This window comes from Rhinolophus hipposideros, assembly GCF_964194185.1.
Source record: "Rhinolophus hipposideros genome assembly, chromosome: 13".
Lineage (NCBI taxonomy): Eukaryota > Metazoa > Chordata > Mammalia > Chiroptera > Rhinolophidae > Rhinolophus > Rhinolophus hipposideros.
In genome coordinates this window covers 67,203,140-67,224,688 of record NC_138059.1, presented here as the reverse complement: position 1 = coordinate 67,224,688, position 21,549 = coordinate 67,203,140, and the positions used below count along the sequence as shown (strand labels likewise).

The 21,549-nt window shown below is 43.1% G+C and overlaps 1 protein-coding gene across 4 annotated transcripts in view; it reads left to right on the top strand.

Annotated features, from left to right (window-relative positions):
• The window catches only part of JPH1 (junctophilin 1), an 81,493-nt gene that overhangs the window by 38,452 nt on the left and 21,492 nt on the right, over positions 1-21,549 (top strand). For all 4 annotated transcript variants that reach the window (XM_081070838.1, XM_081070840.1, XM_081070839.1 and 1 more), the window contains exon 3: positions 20,355-20,473. In XM_081070838.1, coding sequence (XP_080926964.1) covers positions 20,355-20,473 — 119 coding nt within the window. The remainder of the gene's footprint in view (positions 1-20,354; positions 20,474-21,549) is intronic.

Here is a 21,549-nt window from a genome sequence, read left to right as displayed (position 1 = left end):
CAAGGCTTCAACTGCCACCCCCACAGGCGTGAAGGGCCCACTTGGAGGGTTTGGTGTGTGTCACCACTGAAAACCCCAATGAAAGACGGGAATACCTCAACTTCTTACAAAAGTCGGAGAGAGATGTTGCAACCTGGAAAAAAACAAAATAAAAAAAGTCTCTTATGTTAGAATAAAAATCATTTGAAAACCTAGTACAACAAATAGTCACTTGTTACATGCTAGCATCAATCATACTTTGCTTTAAAGTAAAAGTTTTTGTCCCTAACAGTGTATTATCATATACAAGAATCAACTCACGCAAAAAGGAGAAATGCAATATGTTAATTTAAGAAAAAAATGTTAAAAATCATAGCTGGAAAAAAAATGTCCATCTTTTAGTCATTCAGGTGATAAGGAAAAGCAAGTGTTTATGGCCAGCCTGAAAAGAAAGACCACTGTAGGAAAGTCTATAGCTTGAGAAGGAATTGGGCGGGGGATGGGGGACGGAGAGGGGTGCATGCACAATTCTTACCTTCAAATCAGATTAGTCCTAGTTTGTGACCCAGGGGGGAATCACAGGAGATAGGACAGGTAGAGTTCTTAAAACATAATGCAAGCTACACCCGGCGTATAACAAGCACTCAATAGATGTTAACAGTAATTGTCATCCCCAAAGGTGTTTGATTGACTTCACACGGTAAATATGCCAGGTTTTTCTATTTTCCCAGCGGGGATACAGCAGCAGGTCCTCGGATAATGCTTTTTCACTGTAACGTTGATGAGGCGGCGTAGGAACTTAATTCCTATTTCTGTCAATTAGCCCATGGGAAAAACTGGTTTCCTTTTGCGTCCTTTTGCTATGATGACATTAAGTGAGGACTTACTGTACTGTGTAGATTGCAAGTCACTGAACTGACGAGCGTGTGTCCCCCTCCTTGTCTCTTACCCTGGCAACGCCACATGATGACCAGAGGCGGGGGCGGCCCGCCAGGCCACAGAGAGCAGAGACATCGGTCAGCTCCCCACTCAGTCCTTCCCGGCCTGGGTTTAGCCTGTCCAGGCTTCATGAACCCCAGGCTGTGGGTGGTGTCATCGCCTGGGACCTGTCCCATCCATTCACCCCTCTTTGCCCCCCAAGCCCAGAAATTTGGCCTGTGTCCCTTTTGTCTCAGCTCCTACCACCTATGGTTTTGTTTGTCTTTGTAATGGCCCTGTCCTGGGCTCCTTAACAAATGTGATACAATGTCCCTTAAGTTCTCCTTCACCCCGTCATTCCTAGAAATCATGACACATCAGCCCTTTGTTTACTGCAATCTTGGCATATGTGGTATCGGTATGTGTGTGTTAGTGAGTAATAACCAGAGAAGCACTCAGTGTCATGAAAGTTGAACTAATGTGGACGTTATTAGAAATATGTCTTTAAAAGGGCTAATCATCCTTTAAATTATTTTTCAAAGGCCACAATTGGTCCCTTTCCTGCCTTGATTCTTTCCCACCTAAGAAGACAACTCACAGGAGCTTTCTGTCCCTTGGTTCTCAGAGCCGGGCGTGGGGAAGAGCCCACCTCAAACCCTTGTTCTGTAGGAAGATCCTGGCGGCTGTCAGCAGTTCCGTGAAAGGACTTGAAATGCCTTTGGGGACGTGATGCTTCTGTGATCTGTTGTCTTGTGGTCCTCCTGCTGGCAGCATTTCCGTGGCTGGGTCTTGACCCACACTTGTAAACGCATGATTTACTCCCTGAGTAAACGCAGAGCCGTGGAACAGCCCTCACACTTTTCCCTGTCGTGCTGCCTTGGAGAATGAGCTTGGACGACATCATGGGAACGGAAAACACATAGTAGGAAGGTAATTTTCTTACCTTCAAGAATACCAGCGAGTCTGGGAAAACATTTGGGAGAGAAGATGGCATTTTATTTCTTAAAATTGGGATTTAGCTCTCTGAAAGCTGTGAGCAGTAAGGATAGATAGATAATACTACGGAATTTATGTCGAGTTGTGTTTTCATGATACTCAGAGAATAATGATATTCAGTACCACTTGTCTGCCTTTTCGTAAAAACCGGCATCCCTGTTTCCATCCATTCTCTTCATCTCTGTGTTGCTACCATGTAGATAAACTTGAAAGCCTATAGCCCTGACTACATGTAACCAAATAGTCTACTAATGGGCCCTCCTTTGTTAGGGACACTGAAAAGTGGTTTCCTATGAATTGACCAGTCTATTGGGTGAATACTTTTGTAGTAACATTTCTAAGATTTATTTTTTATTTTTGCTCATTGCAGAAAACAAATGCACCTGCCTGGGTAGTAAAGTTTAGTCAGCAAAAAAAAAATCAGGTCGAATCTTGGCTAACAGGAGGTAAATTCTCATAGCCAAGCAGTCAAAATAAATACCTGAAAAGGCCTATTTAGGCAGAAATCCTGGTTTCCATGCTTCAGCCCCTGTAGACCTACCTGCTAGATGAAAATGACACGTCTGCATTTTAATTCCACTGCCAGCAAATGAGCATGTCAATACCAGTACTTGTACGTTAAGGTCTTGCAGTAAAACTCCTGGATTTGTAAAATATTTCCTTAAAAGTTGACTGTCTTCTGATTCTTCATGATATGTTCTAGCTTTCAGGTAGCTTGGAGCCGTGAACATTTGTAAGGCCTCAGCAGCGGGTCGCTAGAAAAGTGTTCTTTACATTGTGTTTAACTTTGAATGAATGATTAGGGGGGTGGTATTTCCGACCTGTTTTTCTTCTCTGGAGGAACAGATGAGAACCTATACTTTCTGTCCAGCACAGAAGGGTCTAAACTGCTGGCAGTGGAACAGGGTGGGATCTGTGGGGAGGGCAGGTAAAAACCAGGTGATTCTTCTCCAAGCTCAGGAACTTGAGAAAGCTGACTTTTCGTGTGCACGCAGTTTCTCTTAAGGCTCTCAATAGATGCATTACCATGTTTCCCCCAAAATAAGACCTAGCCAGACAATCAGCTCTAATGGATCTTTTGAAGCAAAAATTAGTAAGACCCAGTCTTATTTTACTATAAAACCAGGTCTTATTATTAATGTAATATAATAATGTAATATAATGTAATGTAATATATAATGTAATATAATAATATAATGTAATACAATACCTGGTCTTATATTAATTTTTGCTCCAAAAGACGCAGTAGAGCTGATTGTCCGGCTATGTCTTATTTTCGGGGAAACACAGTACATTTTACAAAATTCATACTGGGAGGTGGCCTTTGAAAAACTGCTCTGCACATATTCCAGTAGCACTCAGCCAGGAGCTAGAGGTACCTTTCCTCTTCCTTCCGTTTTAGTTCCTGTTTCTCCTCTTACTCTTTAGTTTTTGGTGACCTCTCCAGCGTCCCTGCCTGGGCTCATCCTGCCCAGAAAACCAGCCCAGGCCACCTCACAGGCGGTGAACACCTGGGCTCAGGGAGCAGGAGCTCAGCCAGTGTGTACGGCACAGAATCTCACACAGCTTGACTCAAAGCCAGAGCACGATTGGATTATGTCAAAAAGGGAAAAGGGTGCCACAGGCATTTGCCGTGTTTCTTCACCAAGCAGGCTGATTTAAATATAGCTACTATCGCAGTCTGTCCAGAATTAAAATAGCCCAGGACAAATGGCAAATGGCAGGGAGGGGGGCTCTTTGCCAAGAGATGGCTAAGGGACGGGGAAGACGGGTTGTGCAGGCTCAGAGAACAACAGCAGGTAGGCCCCCCGTAATCCTGCTTCAGAACCTACGTTTCAGGTCATGTCAGTTCTCACTACGTCCCGCAAAAGACAAGACTGGGTACGGCAGTCAGAAGCTTGGGAGGCTATTCCAAAAACTGAATGCAAATGTGCTGTATTCTTGTTTTTAAGTGAATATCTGGTTACTGAATCCCAGTTTAATGATTTCTCATCAAAACTCGAGCACAATACCGCTGCAATTAGGTTTGCCAGGCACAAGAGACCTTTTGAGCCCATAAATTGAATTACGTAATAACCCTGTACCAAAGCCTTATTTGACAAAGAAGCCTGGTACTGTACATAATGAAACTAATTTAAAAGTATGAGCAGTCCTGATGTAACTAGTTGCCAGGGCAGTGGTAGTGAGTACAAGAGTTTTAGCTAATATTTCACTTCACTTATTCATTCTTGAAATTTTTTGTTTGGTTCGTTTTTTAACTTTTTCTTGATTCCAACTCTCATGGTCCCTGAGATTCACCAAAAACAAAAAAAAAATCATTAGATAATAAGTATAGTTAAGTATTTGCCCCAAATGAGAACAAACAAACAAAAACCTCAGACGCATATAATAGTGTTTAACATTTGGTGGTGCAAATATGTATTTCAATCAAATATACATATTAAAATGTATATATTATATATTTATGTGTTCTTCCAAAATTCACTATCATACTGAATCTACCAAGCAGACATTTCGTACTGCATTAGAAATGTTCACGATAGGAATTTTCACCTTCTCATAGCATTTAAATTGATAGTCACAATTGATAGTTGCTTCTACGATGACAGAGCAGATTTTAAAAATCATAATCCTAGGTCTTTTCATTATATTTAAAGTGAAAAAGGTCTGCTTCAAAAATTAGTTTCAGACTTTTAGAACCAAGGTAGATAAGCTGTTTTCTGCAGTTCAGCTGGCACCATGGAAAAGAAATTGTAACAAGTAAATTGCAAGAAGTAATGCGTCACGCTAAAATGTGACACTTGTGGTGACTTATTGCAGTGTCTCAGAACCCGGGGCATGACAGGCCTCTCTCTCAGAGCAGCATTGGAACCTTCTGCATTTCACTTGACCACGCATGGTCACTCTTTGAGCTGTGGGTGCTGGGAGAGCTCAGAAAAGCATTGCAGAGCAGTTTCATACTGACAATTGACTCTTGCCAGCAGTGCCCATCTGCCAGGAAGAACTTTAAGAGAAAACAAGCTTTCATTTCACCACCAGAATTGCAGAGGGCTCAGAACAGGTGGCGATATGTATAATATAAATTATAAGTAGGGAAAGAAAAATGAGCATGGTATCTAGAATTAAGTGGAATTGTGTATGTCCAGAGTAGCAACTAATTTAAAAGCATGTCTAGACATTGGTGAATCATGAAGTAGGTTGAGGTTTTATTTCGGGTAGAAAACAGGAGTGGATCATGAAAGAAGGATTTGGATAGCAGTGAAAAGATGTCAGGAGAGACAGGCCAACGGTGATTATTTTAGGGAACCAATTGCAAAAGTGATCTGAAACCTGGAGAAGAATCCATCGGAAGACAGGGAGAGTGGGGCATGGGGGACATCCGTAAGAGCTGCGAACAGCATGCATGCCGGCACCAAGCCACTCGCCAGCCAGAAGCTCCCGTGTGCTCTCTCGTGCTCCTTGTCTGCCGTGCACAGGGGCTTCTTCACGCTCCTTACTCTGGAACGGGTGCCATTGTCCAGGGCATTCCACTTCCTCCCGGGAAGAAGCCCTATCTGCGTGGCAGTGGAGACCACACACCCTCCTCAGGGAATGGAGGCCTCTTCGAGATGGCCTTGTTCCCCCCACCCCCACCCTACCCCCAGATCTATTTATAAAAGGAGACCTAGAGATCTTTTTTTATGTGGAAGTGAGCTTTATTTATATGGTTTTGGTTGTACCCATCTCCCCAACCCCCTCCCCCTTTGGCAACCATCCGTTTGTTCTCTATGTCTGCATCTGTTTCTGTTTTGTTTATTCGTGTGTTTTTTTTTGTTTGTTTGTTTTGTTTTTTTCAGGAAATCAAGTTCTGTCTCTTTTTTTTTTTAATTTATTAGTTTCAGGTGTACACAACAAGGTAATACTTAGACGTTCATCATTTATATCCCTCACACTGTGAACCCCCCTCCCCCCATCCACTATCCCTCCGACCTCACACCGAGCCATCACATTATGTATATAAAATTATAGTTGGCATTCATTAATGTTTAGCTTCAGGTGTACAGTGTCATGATCAGGCATCTACAGTATCCCTGAGGTGGTCTCCCAAATGGGACACGTGTCCATCGGATACCCAACAAAATCTTTACAACATTGATTACGTTCCCCAAGTTAATTTTCAAAAACCCTGAGGCCATCTCGTGGTTACCAGCTGCTTCCTAATCCCTTCACCTTCCTCCTTATCCCCATCCTCCCCCCCGCCCATCTAACAACTCTCAGTTTTTTCTTTGTGTCCCCAAAACTGTTTCTGATTAGTTCATTCACATATTCTTTTCTTTAGATTCCGCATATAAGTGAGATCATATGGTACTTGTCTTTCTCTTTCTGACTTATTTCACTTAACATAATGTTCTCTAGATCCATCCATGTTGTTGCAAATGATAAGATGTCTTTCTTCTTTATGGCTGCATAATACTCCATTTTATAAATGTACCACAGTTTCTTAATCCAGTCATCTACCGATGGGCATTTCGGTTGTTTCCATGTCTTGGCTATTGCGTATAGTGCTGCAATGAACATAGGAGTGCATACAATTTTTGAATTGGAGTTTTGGATAGTTTGTTTTGTTTTTTAGATTCTACCTATAAATCATATCCTACGGAATTTGTCTTTGGCTTATTTCATTTAGCATAATACCCTCTGGCTCTATCCATGTTGTCGCAAATGGCAAGATTTTATTCTTTGTATATTGCTGCGTGATATTCCATTGTGTATATATGTACCACCTCTTCTTTATCCAGCCATCTGTGGAAGGACATGTAGGTTGCGTCCGTATGCTGCCTACTGTGAGTAATGCTGCAGTGAACATAGGGGTGCGTGTATCTTTTCAAATTTAGTGTTTTTGTTTTCTTTGAATGAATACCCAGCGTGGAATTGCTGGCTCATATGGCAGCTCTAGTTCTGTTTTTAATTTTTTTTTGAGAAATCTCCATAATATTTTCCATAGTGGCTGCACCAATTTGCAATCCCACGAACAGTGCATGAGGGGTCCCTTTTCTCCACATCTTCGCCAACACTTGTTTATTTTTTGGTGATAGTCATTTTGACAGATATGAGGTGATATCTCATTGTGGTGTTAATTTGCATTTCTCTGATGATTAGTGACGTTGAGCATCTTTTCGTATGTCTATTGGCCATCTGTATATCCTCTTGGGAAAAATGTCTGTTTTTTAATTGGATTGTTTGTGGGGGTGGGGGGTTAGTGTTAAGTTGTAAGAGTTCCTTCTATATTTTGGATATTAACCTCTTATCAGATGCATCTTTGGTGAATATCTTCTCTGTTTAGTAGGTTGTCTTTTTGTTTTGCTGATGGTTTCCTTCACTGTGCAAAAACTCTTTAGTTTGATGTAGTCCCATTTATTTTTTTCTTTGTTTCCCTTGCTGGAGGAGATACATTCAAAAATATATTGCTAAAACCCATGTCAGAGTTTACTGCCTATATTTCCTTCTAGTTTTATGGTTTCAGATCTTACATTTAAGTCTTTAATCCATTTTGAGTTTATTTTTATATATGATATAAGAAAGTAGTCCAATTTCATTTTTTTTTATATATATATCTGTGCAGTTTTCCCAACACCACCTATTAAAGCGACTGACCTTAACCTTCATTTTGTTGATATGTTATTCATATTGATTTATAGACATTGAACTGTCCTTGAATAACAGGTAAATCCCACTTGGTCATGGTGTACAATGTATTGTTAAATCCAGTTTGCTAATATTTTGTTGAGAATGTTTATATCTGTGTTCATCAAGGATATTGGCCTGTAATTTGCTTTTTCTGGAATGCCTTTGTGTCTGGTTTTGGTATCACAGTAATACTGGCTTTGCAGAATGACTTTGGAAGCATTCCTTCCTCTTCAGTTTTTTTGAAATAGTTTAAGAGGAAAGGATGGGCTTGTTCTGGACATCATGATTCACTCTTACAGGCCTCGCCTTTCCTTAATGGCCCTTACGTTTGTGTGGTAACAGGTTGACCCAAAGGGATTCCACATAAAGCCGTAAAACGGTTTTCTGTGCCCCATTTCATCCATGCCGGAACACAGTGAAGTATATGAAGTATCATATTCCGTTGTGTCCAGTGCAGCGTTATTTGGGTCCAAAATTGTGTATAAATGCATTGTACAGGTTTCTACCAGAATCCTACAGACCCTCGCGTGGCTCCAGGGTTCTCTACCTTACATGCAAGAGGATTTTTCACGTTTCCACTTGAGATAGCACAGAGCAACCATAAGGCAAGGACCCACACTTTTGTCACCAAGACTGTTGTCCTTTCAGTAGATGCTATGATGGTATTGAAAAGGAAGCAGAACTATTTGCAATACTCCTGACACTGGCTAAAATTTAGCACATTAGTGCTTAAAATGAAATTAGTTCGGTAGCTGTAAATGTTATTATCTAACTTGGGAAGCATAGCCCGCTGCACTGAGGTGGACCTGGGGCCTCTGGCACAGCTGAGAGAAGCAGGTAAGGCCGTGGACCTTGATGCTGACAGCTCCCAACAAATGCCCGACTGGGGTGGGCACGCCTTGTGGTTTGGCAGGTCACTCCCTGCCCCTCCCGAGTTCTACCCGCCTTTCCCCCCAGCTCCAAGACAGCAGGCAGTAGATTTTGCATTCTTGGACCTCAGAAGACATTCTTACCTAAATGCCAATCACAGCCTGAATTCCGCCCTGGTTTGGGGGGTGTACAGCATTCCCTCTCTGCCTCGAATTCCTCTGGAGATTCTTGGGGCTCAGTGTGGATCTCGGACTAGTGAGGAGTCGTTCCATTCCAGTTCATGCATCTGTCACTAAGGAATGGAGTCGGCGGAAGGAGACCCGCATTCCCCAGTGGCTGCAGCAGGCGTCTTTCCATCCTCCCGACAGGCATGAATCCCAGGCTCGAGAGTCAATTAATTCCATCATGAAGGAAAATAAAGGTTAAAAGTTCATCAAAATGTGTCTAGGCAGACAGCAGGCTCCTGGTCCAGAAAAATCCAAGTATTATAAGCACCATTAGGACGTAGTATCGAAGCAGATCACTGACAGAAGGAAAATATTCCTATTATTTGAGCCAGATTTCAACATTATTTTACTTACTTTGAGTCCTGCCTTGCGTGTCTACCGTTATCTCTGATGAAGGAGACGTATACATTTTGATCTCAATGTACGTGTATTCATCTTCAAAACTGCCTTTGCCCTACCCCACCCCCAAATTGTACCAAGTGTTACTTTTACGTAAAAGCGCTAAACAGGAAACCAGTTGCCTGGTTTATATATTTGTTTCTGCCTCCATTTTCCTCTGTGTCTTTTGGATGATCATTTTATCTGTTGAGTATTGGGATGAAAAATTTCTGTTCTCAGTTTAACACGCAAAGGCTGAAAACAGGTAAAAATCACAACAAATCGTTTTAGATTCTCGTGAGGAAAAGAGAAGAAAACTTTCTAAGACTTCAGGAAGAATTGGATGATCTCTTGATATTTCCTTTTAAATTTGGAGGCACTAATTACTAATTTGGTGATCTGGGGAAGGCAACTCTGAGTTGGATGAATCTGCAGTATTTTTAACGCCTCCTAAAAATGTTCCTGCTAAAGAATAACCTTGATGAAAACCAAATCTTTCCTATAGTTTCCAGCAAGATGGTTTTTAAGCTGTGTTATTTCATTTGAAAGCCAGCCAAAACTGGTTTTAAAAACTATGTAAGAGAAAAAGCTCAAAATTTGCATTTTTCTATGGGAATCATAATTCTATTAAAATTAAAGTATTGAACAGAGGAATAAAGAAGGCAACAGACTCAAAGAGAAAGCATGAATATAGGAAGATAGAACTATGGATATAAATGAATTTTTATAGCAGAAAAAATATAACTAGAAGATGAAATGATTAAATAGAATGTTTGCTAAAGCAAAATCTGGAAGACAGTAGCACAGAAATCTCTTCACAACATGGCCACCCAGGTTGGGAGACCTGGGTTCTGCCCGTTCATCCAACTGAATTGCTGTGTGACTTTGAATATGTCCCTCAGCCTCTCTGAGTCTCGAACCCCTGCAGAAGAGCAGAGTAATTGACCCAAGGAGAGGGACCATGTGGGCTCTCAGAGGCCTTTCCAGTTCCAATTGTGTTTTTCAATTTAGGAAAGCAGAACTTTCAGGAGTCACTTCCTTGTAACTAGAAGCTTAACATAAATCAGAGGAAATCCTTGATGCTCGTTAGATTGTTGTCCCCATGTCTGTTGCAGCAAAGAACTGAAGATTTAAAGTGAAAATAGTCAAGGACTTCTTAGCTGAACTATTGAGTGATTTCCTTGTCACAGACCAAGCATGAAGTAAATGGAAATTATAGCTGAATTGCAATTCCTACAAGGAAACACGAAGTGAATAAAACTAGTTTGCTGAGAAACATAACTAAATCCTTATGATTTTGGCATTCCTCGCAAAGCAGTTCTCTCATAAACTCAACTTCAAGCCATGTACGTTGAGTGCGATGGAGCTTAAAATGCTGGATGGTTTTGAGTAGCCAGCTCCAAGCAAATTCTTGTTCAGAATATGCAGCATCAAATGCCCAATAGAGGATCAGGTCCTTTTCTTGTTCATTATTTAGGCATAGCTAGACAGAACAAAGGGAAGTGGTAAACTGGTGGATTCTAGGTTTTTAGACAGACTTTTTTTTATGTGTGTGATACTGATATTAGTTTTATTCTCTTAATTTTATTTATAATTTATACAATTCATTTTTTATTGAGGTATAATTGACACATATTGATTTCAGCTGTACAGAATAGTGGTTCAATATTTGTGTATACTGTGAAATAATCACCACAAGGAGTCTAGTTAACAGTCGTCGCTACACCTAGTTACAGGATTTAGAGAGCCATTTCCGGTAATATAAAGATCGAAAATGGGTATTTTATTACCTGAGAGAATGTGTTTGTTTCAGTTGTGAGTTGAAGGAGGCCATTCTAAAGGATACCTGTCATTTTGAAGGTGTGAGCGCTGTTTGCTTAATGTTCTAAAAATGTATAAGGATTTATAAAATGGAAGGGTTTGAGCACCACGGAGCATGTATTTAATGGGCCTTTGAAGTAGTAAGTGGAGTTTGGGCCCACCTCAGCCAAACACATCTCACTGCCATGATGTGTGTTGACCAAGTAGATAGTCTTACATTGCTCGAATTCTTAGTCATACTTTAATTTGTACCCATAAAGGACCAGGGGTAAAGAACAAGAAGCAGAACCACACTGGTGTGCAAACGAAAACAGCACTGACCTGATAATTCTCGTCGCCGCTGCCCAGAAGGTCTTCTCAGGTACTGAAAGTTGCAGATGTTTCTGTGATGGCACTCAAAGGAAAGCGTCATCATGATTACATCTGGTTTCTCGTTACGGAATATGCCTCCGTTTTAAAATACGTTGACCTAACTTTTGTTACCAAAAACCTACTAGCTGCTAATTTGAACTAAAGATGTACCCTTTAGTAGTAAGCCAGATTTAGTCAGAATAAGGCAGTTTCTGTAGAATTTGCCAAAGGGAGGATAGAGCCTTATTTCACTCTATTTAAAAGCACCTACAACTGTAATAATAGGCTGCATTCATATGACTTGACAATTATCAAGTTACCTCCCCGTTTTTCACTTCATCCTAACTTGACTCTTGATGTTTCCTCTGGTCCAGACTCCACCCTGCCCTGCTGCCTACCCAGAGCTGTGTGGTGGTGCCCCCTATCCTTCTTGCTTAGGTCTCTACCTGCATCAAGACCACCTTCTACTTTTTCTGCTTAGACCTAAAGTCAGGTGTTTCTGATCCCATTCAGCAATTCTAATCCTCCTTCCTTCCGTAGAACTTTCATGCAGTATCGATTCCAAATTTTCACTTCTTTAAGCCCCCACATTCTTCCCACCAACCCTAAATTTCAGCAGAAGACTAATGGCCACGTATGGACTCACTATCCTCTCTACGTTAGCACTAAGTACTTCATATAAATCCGTTCTGATCCAGAACAACTCTGCAAGATAACATCATCCCCATTTTACAGGTAAGGAAATGGAGGCTAAAGTGACACAGCCAGTATGTGATAAACTGGGGATTGCACCCAAGTCTGTCTGGTTCCAGAGCCCACAGCTCTCCCCATCTCCTCAGGCTTAAACTGGGGATTGGACCCAGGTCTGTTCCAAAGCCCACAGCTCTCCCTGTCTCTTTCAAGCTAGGATCTTTCAAATCACTTTAAAACACTGCATCAACCCATCACTGTTCTTATATTTCTCCCCTTCTTTTGCTTTATCTCAGACCTGACTCCAACAATTGTCATCTTGTCCAAGCTTCTTCGTCCTGTTCTCTGAGCATCTTTCTTCCCGCTTTATGGCAGGATCAGCTCTCGTTTTGTGCAGTGGCCTTCTGGTTCAAACTGCCCTCTCAAAGGTTCTTAGCGCATTTGGTGGCCTCTTTACAGCCTTCAGCTTTCTCCAGCACATGGCAGGATTGGCAAACTATCCCTCCCTCCGATTTTAACCGCACTGTCACAGCGACTCCACGTAGCTCAGCCACATAACTGTCCACATAACTGTCACAGCGACTCCACATAACTCAGTCAGTGCTGCTGCCCCAGGGATGGACAGATTCCCATCTGGCCCACTTAACTCCTAAGAGGAACACAGATTTCTCCAAGAAGAACTTTGGGTGGTTCTATGGGAAGTTCACTTTCCACCTGTATACCACTGCCTCCCATTTTACCCATTTCCTTCACCATGTGCCCTGGACACTCTTGTCTCTGGCCTGAGACCTTTGCTTTCTGGACTCACTCGATGGGTTCGTCCACCTTTGGTGAACTCATCTTTTGAGATCATATGCCCACCTTCCTGTTTCTGACCTGGGCCTTTGCTTAGCCTGGCAGCCCTGGATTTCCAGCCATGAATGCCTGTGTCACGTCACATCCTGCTCGTCCGAAAGTGGACTTGTCATCACTTTCCGTTTGTGTCCCCATCCCACCTGCACAATTTCTGTAGTAAAGTCATTCACCTGGGGAACCAAGTTAGAATTCCTGGGGTTATCTGTTATGTTTCTCTCCTCCTTCCTCATTTCTCCGTTCCACCAGTATTTGCTGAGGACCACCTCTGTGCCAGGCTTTAGGTTAAGAGCGGGCAACACAGACAGGGAGGCTGCCCTCATGTTTCAAAGTTCTGAGCGTTCTTCCCTTAAAATGGCCTTCGGCTACTCCTGGTCTTACAGCCAGTGCCCTCATCCCGCCACATGCCCTGGCTGGGGTTAGTGCGACCGACCACTCAGCTGAGCCCAGCCTTTGGCCTTTCCACCTCACTTCCTCTGGACACATACGACGCTCTAGAAATACTTGTACATCAGTGGCTATGTTTTCTTTATTTTTAAAACTAGAACCAAAAATTGAGCCTCTGAACCATTTGTAAGTGTACAGTTCAGTAGTGTGAACTGCATTCACCTTGTCAAGCAGCAGATCTGCAAAACTTTTTCATCTTGCAGAACTAAACCTCTACGCCCCTTAAGCCCTAACTCCTCGTTCTGCGTCCCGCCGGCCTCTGGCTCTTCTGTCTCTATGAACTTGACTCTTCTAGGTACCATAGGAATGGAGTCGTGCAATCTTCGTGCTTATTTCCCTTAGCATAGTGTCCTCAAGGTCCAGCTACGTTGTAGCAGGTGTCAGAATTTCCTTCCTGTTAAGGTTGACTATTATTCCATGTACGCACAGTCATGCACAGCTTACGGAGGGGGTATGTTCTGAGAAATGCATCGTCGGGTGGTCGTGTCATTGTGCGAACATCAGAGCGTACGTACTCACATGAACCTCCATGGTCTAGCTTCCTACTGTAATCGTATGTGCTAAGCTTTTATGCCCCTGGCAGCACATTCACGTTTGTTCTCACCAGCATCACCACAGATGTGTGAGGAATGCCTCACGCTACAATGTTACGACAGTTACGAGCTCACGAGGAGGGGAATTTTTTAGCTCCATTATATAATCTTATGGGACCACCGCCATCTCTGGGGTCTGTCATCGACCAAAACGTCGTTATGCAATGCATGGCCGTATCGACCACATTTTGTTTATCCGTTCATTTGCTGGTGGACACTGGGTTGTTTCCCCCTTTTGACTTGTGAATACGCTTCTGTGAACATGGGAGTACAGATACCTCTTTGAGACTCTGCTGTCAGTTCTTGGGTACATAGCCAGGAATAGAATTGAGGGATCGTATGGTAATTCTGTTTTTAATTTGGGGGGACCACCACACTGTTTTCTACAGCAACTGCAACATTTTACACGTCCACCAGCAGTGTACAAGGGTTCCAATTTCTCCACATCCTCGCCAGCACTTGTTGTTTTCTGGGTTGTTTTTTGTTGTTTTTTATAGTAACCGTCCTAATGACTGTGAGGTGGATCTCATTGTGATTTCGATTTGCATGTGCATTATAATTAATGACGTTGAACATTTTTTCATGTGTTTATTGGCTACTTATATGTCGTCATTACAGAAATGTCTTTTCAAGTCCTTTGCCAATTTTTAATTGTTGTTAAGATGTGGGAGGTTTTTATTAGATTTTTCTGGATCCTAACCTATTATCAGATACATGGTCAGCAAATATTTTCTCCCATTCATTGGGTTGCAGGTGATTCTATTTCAAAGTGAAGTTTTAATCTTATTTAGTGGTATTGTTTCTGAACTTCAAAATAACCCTCATTAAAAAGGACTTTTTTTTCTAAAAATTATTTTAAGACTAAAACATCCCTTACGTTTTGGGGTTTTTTGTTTTGGTTTTTTTTTACATCCAGTTTTCCTCAATGCATAAATTGCACGGGAAAGTAAATTCCAGATAAATTTTATAAACCAGTAAAGTAGAAGAGAGATAATTCTTTGGTATATTTCAACTAAGGATTAGAAAGGTGCATTTGGACCTGACTTATCCAGAGAGCACAACCCTTAAGCTTATTAAGTTCGGTCAAATGTTAGGGCGTGAAGTCTGCAAAGTACTTAAGAATGAGGACGAATTTTCCAAGCTTGACAATATTCTGGGTATAGAAGAAAATCCTATACAGGAAGTTGACTCGTAGGTTGTACTGTCCCCAAGTTTCTCGACACATCACCGAGCATCAGCATACCATGAGGGGCTGGGTCCAGAAAACAGTACAAGACCTTATGGAGCCAGTAACTTTTTCTACTATCTTTCCAGTTTCCAAAAACGATTTGCAAGGGCATAATGATGAGTTGCATATATAGGAGCATTCCTGGCACTGGGGAATGTTAAAGGAAGGTTAGGGAAGGTAACCATACACGTACATTGAGGGTAAGTTTGCTCCAAGCTTCCCCGTGGCCTTCACAAGAAGAGAAACAGCACTTACGTAGTTCTCGTCTATGGCACCAGGAAGCATACCAGTTTATTGTCAGAGTTCAAATTGTTCCTGGCAGTGACCTTGATGAGGAATGTACCACCTAGATCTTTATGAACATGACAATGATACATGTTCAAACAATGGACAGCATTTTACAAAAGGTATGGAACCATTCTTCATACGAACCTTGGTCTGCCCTCGATGAAAAGCCGAGGGTGTGATACGATTATGATTCTCTGAAGACAGTCCTATGATAGTTAAAAACTCATGTGGCTTTAATTTTTGATCTCATGGACAAGAATCATTGTCCTTTCTAGATTGAAATCATCGTCAGCTATGTCAGTGAATAGATGTATAAAAAGACTGAAAGGTAGAAGTTGGGACAGACATCCAAGGGACCCCATGTCCCTTAGCTGGAGAAGTACGTGCTGAGCCTTTCCCAGTCGGTTTTATCAGAGAACCAAATCCAAATTGAAAGACCATTTCCTTACAGGTGCAGAGACTTAGCAATCGGGCCCCTGCTTTAAACTGAGCTCTGTGGAGCCACCCGGTCTTGTTCCGATGGAGACCATTCCTTACTTACCAGACTGATTTCTTCTTTAAAAGGGCTGCAAATGTGTGCACAAGATCACTGGTTTTCGCAAATCTAGGTCTCTCATACATGAATGTCACCATCCAAAAAAAAAAAAGGCTAATGGGTCATACTTTTTTTTCTTCGCGTAATGCCATCACCCAGGAAAGAATTTTGATTATTGTCAGGCATTTTCGAGAGAACCGGAAAGGGGCACAGAAGGGTCGGCTGCGAGGATAGGAAGCAGGGCGGTCAGATCGGCCTTTGCAGGAAGCCTGGCAAGAGATGGCAGTGATGTGGGCAGGCAGGGCAGGAGTAGTGGCGAGGACGAGGAATAGCTGGATTGGGGACGTATATTGGAGGTAGTGCCAACTGGATTTGCTGCCCGTGGATGTGTGGCGTGTGAGAGAAAGGGAGGCATCAGGGTGACTCAAGGGGTTTTGGCTCGAGCCACTCGGAGAACAGTGTTACATCAACTGAGGCGCAGGCTCTTACGAACAATCACTCTTACTTTTAAATTGTGCTAATTTTCTTTAACTATTTGGACGCCAGAGCAAATCACCTGTACAACCCCTGAACCAAATAGATTATGGCCTCAGCCAGCAGAGTCAGACCAGTAAACTTTGATTGAATAGGTAACAAATTTCAAAAGACACCAAAATCAACATATCTTTTGAAGCAGTTTATTGTTGGGGAGAAAATGTATGAAAAGTAGAACTAGCAAAATTTGTAAATACCGTATACATTTTGTCTGTAGCGGAATTGTACATTGTAGATGAAAATCGTTATCAGCTATGGTAGAAAGTTAGAAGTTAGGAAAGGCATGTGGGGACCCACATGTTACCTTAGCTGGGCATGTATTGTTTATATGCGTTTTTTGGCATAACTATTATTATGTTTAATAAATATTGGGGAAGCCAGACTACTTTGTTCTGAGAAAGATGGCTTAAGAGTTCATAAAACACTGTTTCGAACATTAAAGGGGGAAAAAACACTCAGATACTCTAAATCACTGATGGGAGAAATAAGTTGTAGTCGAGTTCTTAATGCAGGTGACGCCAACATTGACTGTTTCGGCTGTTCACAGGCGACCTTTGCAGGGCTCATGTCCAGGAGGGAGTCACTTACCTGCTGTGTGAGCTTAGCCAGCTGCTGAGGTGTCTGCCTCTCTTCACTCATACATAGTAACTCTCTACATGTTAAAGCTTTGGTTTACTTATAAAAATATGACCCTGCAAGAAAGTCAGTGGCAAACGCCCAAGAGAGGTTGCTTTTCACTTACTTCTTGCTGCATTTTCTGGAGAAAGTGGATGTGATGATGGTATTTGGAGGCTGAGGAGAGTCCAGACATCGTGATGGCAGCAGTCTTTTGAGTGAATGAAAGGCATGTGGGGACGCTTGCCCCTTCTGCGTGTATATGTTTTCCATGTGACCAGCTACAGCAGCAGGACTGATCACCCCTGACTGACCACCCTGAACCCCCATGCCCCCAACCCATGAACGGTGGCACGTCCTACAGGCTGGCTGATTGAAAGGGTCGTGTGTTGCTCTGGAACTGAGCCTGGAGTTGAAACCCATGAATTCACTAAGATGAGCCAGAGTTACCTCCCGCCCCAGGCAAAATCTGGACATAGCAGTGGCCTGGCCACACAAAGCTGGTGGTGACACCAAACTCAAGAGTAAGTTTCTGTTCTCTTCGGCTTCTTGTGATCAGATGCAGGGCTACCAAAAGCTCCAGGCGGACCTCTGGTTTCAGCTTTGCACATGGTTTTGACTCATCTGGCCAGCTGTGCAGGGAACCTTGACCCAGGGACGGGCACTAGATAGAAAGGTCTCCACTCCCCGTTTGGTCTTACATGAAAGAGCAGATAAAACTGTCAAGGGTCAAGGCTTCACTGCTGCTGTGCTTCCCAAATATATTTGCAGAAAGGCTAAGCTGTACTCGTCTGTTCTCTAGTTCGGCACATTGTGAAAGGTGGCAAAAATAATCCTACCATTTTATTTGACTGTGTGGTGGTGGATCGTGATTGTATCCAAATAAGGTGTTTGTACTTGAGTTTCGTAAATTGATCATTGAAGGGCTAGGAGATTTTATTACAAGGCACCGCAACTGTACTCTCACAGTTTCATTAATTATGATACCAGACATAATGAGGTTCTGGCTAAGAATAGCAGGCAAAAGGAAAAATAATTCTGGGAGAAAGGAGTTGAGATTCTGGGAAACTGAAAGAACATACCAGAGGGCACCGCTGATTATCAGGCACGACGCATGGGACTGAAGCATCACCTGTCATTGGTGATGGCTGCCCTGCCGGGGTTACGAAGCCGGTTGTTTAGGAATCCGTTTGGACACTCCTGATTTTTTCTCCATTTCATGATACCCTGTAGACAGAGATCATCTAAAACACTCTCCAGGATTCAGAGGTAACAGTTTTGATGAATGGACGTTGATCCACTCTTTTTTAATAGACTTTTTTAGAGCAGTTTTAACTTTACAGAAAAATTGAGCAGAGTACAGGGAGTTCCCACACATCTCCTCTCCATAGACCCAGAGTGTCCCCTATTAACACGTTGCATTAGAGGGGACATTCAGTACAATTGATGACCCAATGTTGATACAGTAGTATTACCATGTTTCCCCGAAAATAAGATCAAGCCAGACCATCAGCTCTAATGCATCTTTTGCAGCAAACATTAATATAAGACCAGTCTTATTTTAATATATTATAAATCCAGGTCTTATATAACATAAGACAGGTTCTTATGGTAACATTTGCTCCAAAAGACGCATTAGAGCTAATGGTCCCACTGATCTTATTTTCGGGGAAACACGGTCACTAAAGTCGGTGAATTACTTTAGGGTTCACTCTTTGTACAGTTCAGTAGGCTTTGACAAATGCATAAGGTCGTGTGTTCCCCGTTACAGTATCACACAGAATAGTTTCACTGCCCTAAATAGCCCGTGATCTACCCATCCATCCCTCGCCCACTTTCACCTGAATCCTTGGCAACCACTGGTCTTTTTACTCCCTCTGTAGTCTTGTGAGTCCATTCATTTTTAAGTAACTACTCAGCTATTTCTAAGGAAACATCATTCATTCCTTTCTTTATAAAGTGAGCCCTCAATAACACTGTGTGCCAGGCAGTGCTCTATGCACGGGGCATACCACAAAGGACCAAAACTTTAAGTCCCAGTCATCGCGAAGCTTACATCTGGTCCATCAAGCCCCCAGGCTCAGCTGGGTCCTAAGTAGGAGTGAAACGGCCCTGTGAGCGCAGAGGATGAGAGGGGATAGTTGGAAAAAGTAATTTGAGAGTGGGGCCCCTACCAGTCAGCTCCACGGTCTCAGGTCAGACCTCATCGTCCTGTTTTTTCTTCCTACAGTCTAGTCCCACAAACCATCCGCTAGCCTCTGTCTTCTCTCCGAAGACCAGTGAGGGCACGGTGCCATTTCCCAGCTTCTCTCTCCTGTTCTCATCTCTGACATAAGTCCAAGCACCTTTTTTAGACTTGATTTCAAGTTTTTAACTAATTATCTGCAGCCCTGCCTGTTCTAATAAAATAGACTATGTAGAATGTTTACTGTAAGAAGTAGGTGCTCTGATCATCATCTAAATGCTAACTGGACAAGGTCTCCTGTGGAAGTAGGTGGCCCAAAGTTCTCGGCCAGACCCCTCCAAATGCCCTCTTCTCAGGCAGGCAGACATCGGATCCCCTGTTGTTGCCAGAGCAAATCCCATTTTTGTCTCTGCTGCCTTCTCCTGAGTCCCAGCCCTCTAGAAACATTGAAGGTCTCTGAGTGAGGGTGGCCCTGGGTGAGGGGAGAAAGATGAAAGAGACCTGTCTCCTTCTGTTTTACACAATAAATGTGCTTCAGGAACAACTACAGGGTTGCCTTGGAACCCTGCTGAGGGCACCCTTAGAGCAGGCCCTGAGGTCTGCCCCGGAGGCTGGGGAGAGCCTATTGTGCACCCCTCTTCCCAACTACACGTTCAGTGACATGACGCTGGTCGCCTGAAACCGGCCATGGGGGGAGTGTTTACACCACGGAAATGGGTCAGTGCTACAAATCAGAGCTTTACTTGCCCGCCCCCAGCCCCCCAGCTACTATACCAGCATATCACTGGAAAGACCCTTCTTAATCAAAGTCCACCTCGGGAATGAAATCCATGGATGCTATGCTAATTTATGTGCTGTAATTCTACTCTCCACGGTTTGGGAGAGGAACACCAAGCCAAGTCACTAGGCGATTTGATGTGGTGAGTTCTGAAAACCAGGGTTTGCGTCTGGCTGTATAGACATGCTCATCTTTCATTTGCCCTGAAAAGGGGTTGAGGCAATTTATGGGTGGTTTTGTGCCTGTTGTCTCCATTGAAATGTCACAGCAACAGGACTGTACAAGTGGGGGTCACAGGTGCTGCAGGATCACAATTAGCATTTCCTTTCCATGGCGGGCAGCTTGTCCGGGCTTGATGAACCCCGTGCCGCCCTGCTGACCAGCCCGTTGTCCTCCCCGCAGGACCGCGCACTCCAGAGCCAAAGCGGACGCTGCCGACCAGGCCGCGCTGGCCGCCCGCCAGGAGAGCGACATCGCGAGGGCTGTGGCCAGGGAGCTGTCACCGGACTTCTACCAACCAGGTAAGCACCTTGGCCTGTGATGGAACAGGTAAGAGCGTGGCGTCCGGCTTCCTGGTTGGGTCCTTTTCCGTTTCACTGAAAGCTGTGTGCTTCATGAACCCCAGAAATAACTAGAGAACAAGCGACAGCGGAGAGTTACAAATAATTCCGGAAGCCTGAGTATTAGCACTGGAGACTCAGATTGTCCCCAGGGTATCATCTCCCGTCCTGCTTCCCCTCCCCCATCAACAAACAGCTGATGGAGGGAAAGGCCACAGGGTTTAAAAGGAGTATCTGATTCTAAGAAAGTGTGTCACAGTTCAGTGACCGTTACAGGTGCTGTAACAAATAGCCCCAAATCAGAGGCACCTGTAACATTAGCAGTAAGAGAAGAGCCAGTAAAAACTGACTTTTTTTAATGTACTTGAACTAAAGTTCAAAGGAATGTGGTTAGGAGGTAAAGAAGTATCCCCTTAAAGAGAGATCAGCCTGGTTAAGATGGTTAACCAGGTTAAGATGGCACTGCGTGTCACGATGGACACGTGAAAGTGACAGCCTCAAAAAATGAAAATCAACCCTGATTATCTGCCTCTCAAGTGTTACAAAATCAGCAGACAGATATTTGCAGTAGGTTTAACTATTTCAGTCGCTTCCCAGTGGTTTCCTAGGAGACTGTGTCCATCCTTTTCTATAATACACTGATGTTAATAAAATGGCAGTAGCCATTTTTATGTATGTTTCTTTTATGTATGTTTTGCGTTTTACAAACAGCAGCATTCTGCTGATTGAGGGATCACCAGATTTCTAGGGGAAAAGACCAAAAATCTTCTAAATTTCTAAATGTCAAAATTTATATATTCTTGGTAAAGAATTTCTCCGCGTTGGTTTCTGTTAAATCCAGCTGGGTGACTAGCACCCTGAACACGTGTATGTGTACACGTGGTTCCAGTACACGTTTGGTTCCAGTGAGGGTGACAGAAAACTGGACCCCACTGCCCATTACCGTGGCTACATGAACCAGAGAAGTCAAAATAAACAAAATGGCAAGATCCTTGGCTATGATAAAGGGTGGAGGACGGAGAAGGAAATATCATGGT